Source organism: Apodemus sylvaticus, chromosome 7 (genome assembly GCF_947179515.1).
Source record: "Apodemus sylvaticus chromosome 7, mApoSyl1.1, whole genome shotgun sequence".
Lineage (NCBI taxonomy): Eukaryota > Metazoa > Chordata > Mammalia > Rodentia > Muridae > Apodemus > Apodemus sylvaticus.
The window spans coordinates 297,101-300,066 of record NC_067478.1 but is presented as its reverse complement, the minus strand read 5'-3'; the positions used below and the strand labels follow the sequence as shown (position 1 = coordinate 300,066).

The 2,966-nt window shown below is 40.0% G+C and overlaps 1 protein-coding gene across 1 annotated transcript; it reads right to left on the bottom strand.

The window, feature by feature from the left end:
* Positions 1-824: 824 nt before the first annotated feature.
* On the bottom strand, positions 825-2,541 carry LOC127689565 (C-C chemokine receptor 1-like protein 1). The gene has a single exon (XM_052189254.1). It carries the CDS (start codon positions 2,484-2,486, stop codon positions 1,419-1,421), a length of 1,068 nt encoding a protein of 355 aa, XP_052045214.1. The 5' UTR covers positions 2,487-2,541; the 3' UTR covers positions 825-1,418.
* Positions 2,542-2,966: the final 425 nt, after the last annotated feature.

Genomic DNA, 2,966 nt, shown 5'->3' with positions numbered 1-2,966 from the left:
GAGACCAAATCTCTGTACAACATAGAAACTTGACAGAGAGAAAGCAAAATCAGCCTGCATTATGGCTTCTTAGTGCCCTTACTGACAATGCCTGCTCATTAGGAAAAAAATAAAAATTCATTTTTTTCTGGTTGGTATTTCTGAAGCTTTAATTATTAGAATCATCTTTCCATTTTTTTTTTGCTTCTCATCTTCACATATTCTATGATTTAAAGAAACATTATTACTAAGTACATATATTTTAACCCTACATTCATTTACATGATACTATGTGGCACACATTTACACCAGCACCTTGTGTGTGCTGTCAGTTATTCTTCATGACAATCTCATCAGGAAAATGTCACTATACTTCAAAGACTGGAATAATTAATCTCTAAGAGATTGAGCAAATTGTTACAGTTACATGTCAGATTAAAGGTCTAGAAAAAGTGAAATTTTGCAGCAATGGAAGAAAATATTGGACAAATTAGAAAAGATGGGCCCAAGAAGCCTTCAAACAATGTGTAAAAAGCAGAATCAAAATAAAAAGTTGATGAAATTTATTACACCAAAATTAAGGATTTCTATTTAACATAGAGTAAGACAAATGTATGCATATGTGTCACAGGGAGGGAAATCACCACGAGGAACGAAGTGCTAGAAAACCAAAATCTATCACTTCCCAGCATGGTATAAAATCAGTAAACAGAGTTGTCAAAACCAGTAAAGTCTTCCATGCTAAGCAGATGGCAGTCACTGAAAATGCGACCATCAGGTAAACCAAGTTCTATAGTGGAATATGATACAATTATTCCACAGCACATTTCACACAACACACATTGAGCCTGCTGTTAAGTAAAGACAAAGCACTAGAAAGTATTACTCTAGATTAGATACATAGAACCTGCAGGATTAGAAAGGTGAGATGGAGGTTAAAGTAATATATAAGTATAATATAATATATAGTGCACATTATTATATAATATTAATTATATACTTAGAGGCCTGATCCTTTAGGGAGAAGACTATAAACAAGGAAGGTGATTTTGACCTTGAGTTCCAGGGTTTTCTAGAGGTAGAGGAGGCATCTGTGAGCTGCCATTGAATTCCAGATTCAGAGTACACACAATTGGTTACTCAACTGGTTCCATAATCACTGGTAGTGGGGGTTCACGTTGTTTGCTAGTGCACAAACCATACCTCTTGTTGGGTTTAAGCCCTTTCCTGGAACCTATTGTTCCAGTCTCTGGAATGTCTCAATTTGTTCATACATCCCCTTTTTGACAGGAAGAAGATTGTGGCAAACATTCTATCTAAGCTATCTGCAAAGTTCCTCTGTTTTACAAGACAATGAATCCTCAGTCTGTATCTGTCTTGGAGAGGCACACTGTCTTTTCACTGTCTTCTGGTCTTTTCCTGGCATCCAGAGGTCTGACTTATAAGTCAACAGAGATCTCAATTTCCCCTGTGGATGGAGAGGTGGCACTAGCCCTCTGTACTCGGTCCACTGAGAATGGCAGCCATTTTGGCAGGGATACAGCTGTATGCCTCCTAAACAGCTGCCAGAGGTACTTCCGGAACCGTTCACCCACAAAGACATAAATGACTGGGTTGACACAGCAGTGGGTGTAGGCAAGTGCTTCAGTTATCATCAAGGCCAGGTCCACCTGTTGGCTTCTCAAACAACTACGGGTGAATAGGACGTCTTCAAAAGCAGAAATAAAGGCAGCCAGATAATAAGGGGTCAAGAGGAGGAAGAAAAGCAGTGTAATAACAAAAATCAGACGCATGACTTTGGCCTTCTTCTTATTGGGTCTTCTGTGTAGAACATTGATGATCCCGGTGTAGCAGATAATCATGGCCAACAGAGGCAAAATTAGCCCAAGGATGTTCATTGTTAGAGCCTGAAACCTCAAAAAATGTCTCCTGTTCTCCTTGGACAAAACTGCTTTGCAGGTATGGTAAGTGAACTCCATCTGGGCTTTGAAAACATACAAACAAGGAATAGAAACCAAGGTAGCCAGGACCCAGGTAATGATACTGCTGATGATGCCAAAAGTGACAGTCCGGGCCCTCAGGGCAAACACTGCGTGGACAACAGCTAGGTATCTATCAATTGTAAGCAGGGTGATGAAAAACATGTCACTATACAAGCCCAGGTAATAAAATCCAGATAGAAACTTACACATGGCATTACCAAAAACCCAGTCTCCTTTCATGATATAGTCAACCCAGAAAGGTAATGAGAAGAGGAAGACCAGATCAGAGACTGCCAGGTTGAACAAGTAGATGCTGGTCATGTTTCGAAGCCTCTTGTGTTTTATGAGTACCAGAACCACCAGGACATTGCCTATCACGCCAATGACAAAAACCAGGGAGTACAGGGGAGTCAGCACTGTGATTCCAAATGCCCTCACATTGATGCTGAAACATAAGAATCCAGACATGACGTCATTCTTGGCAACTGTGTTGTAGGAGGGCTCTGTGGTAGCTGAAATCTCCATTGTAAACTCTTCTACAGGACACAGACAATGACCTTTATATTTGCGTTGCTATTAAACACGTAGGCTCTGGAAAACAAAGACAAGGAAATGTTTATATTTCTTCAACCAATTGAACTATTTACTAGTAAGAAACTCCATGGCCTCTGCATCAGCTCCTGCTTCCTCACCTGTTTGAGTTCCAGTCCTGACTTCCTTTAGTGATGAACAGTAATGTGAAAGTGTAAGCTGAATAAACCCTTTCCTCCCCAACTTGCTTCTTGGTCACGATGTTTTGTGGAGGAATAGAAACCCTGACGAAGGCAACATAATATATTATATAATATATATATATAATAGAGAGGTATGTATTAGATGAGAAAGCAGCATGTAAACAGCAATGCCTACTTAGGTAGGTAGGTAATTGTACAGCTCAGGCTGTGTCCTGCCCTAAGTTACTCTGATGGACACAAAGCTAGACAGTTCCTTGACAGGCAAGTAGGT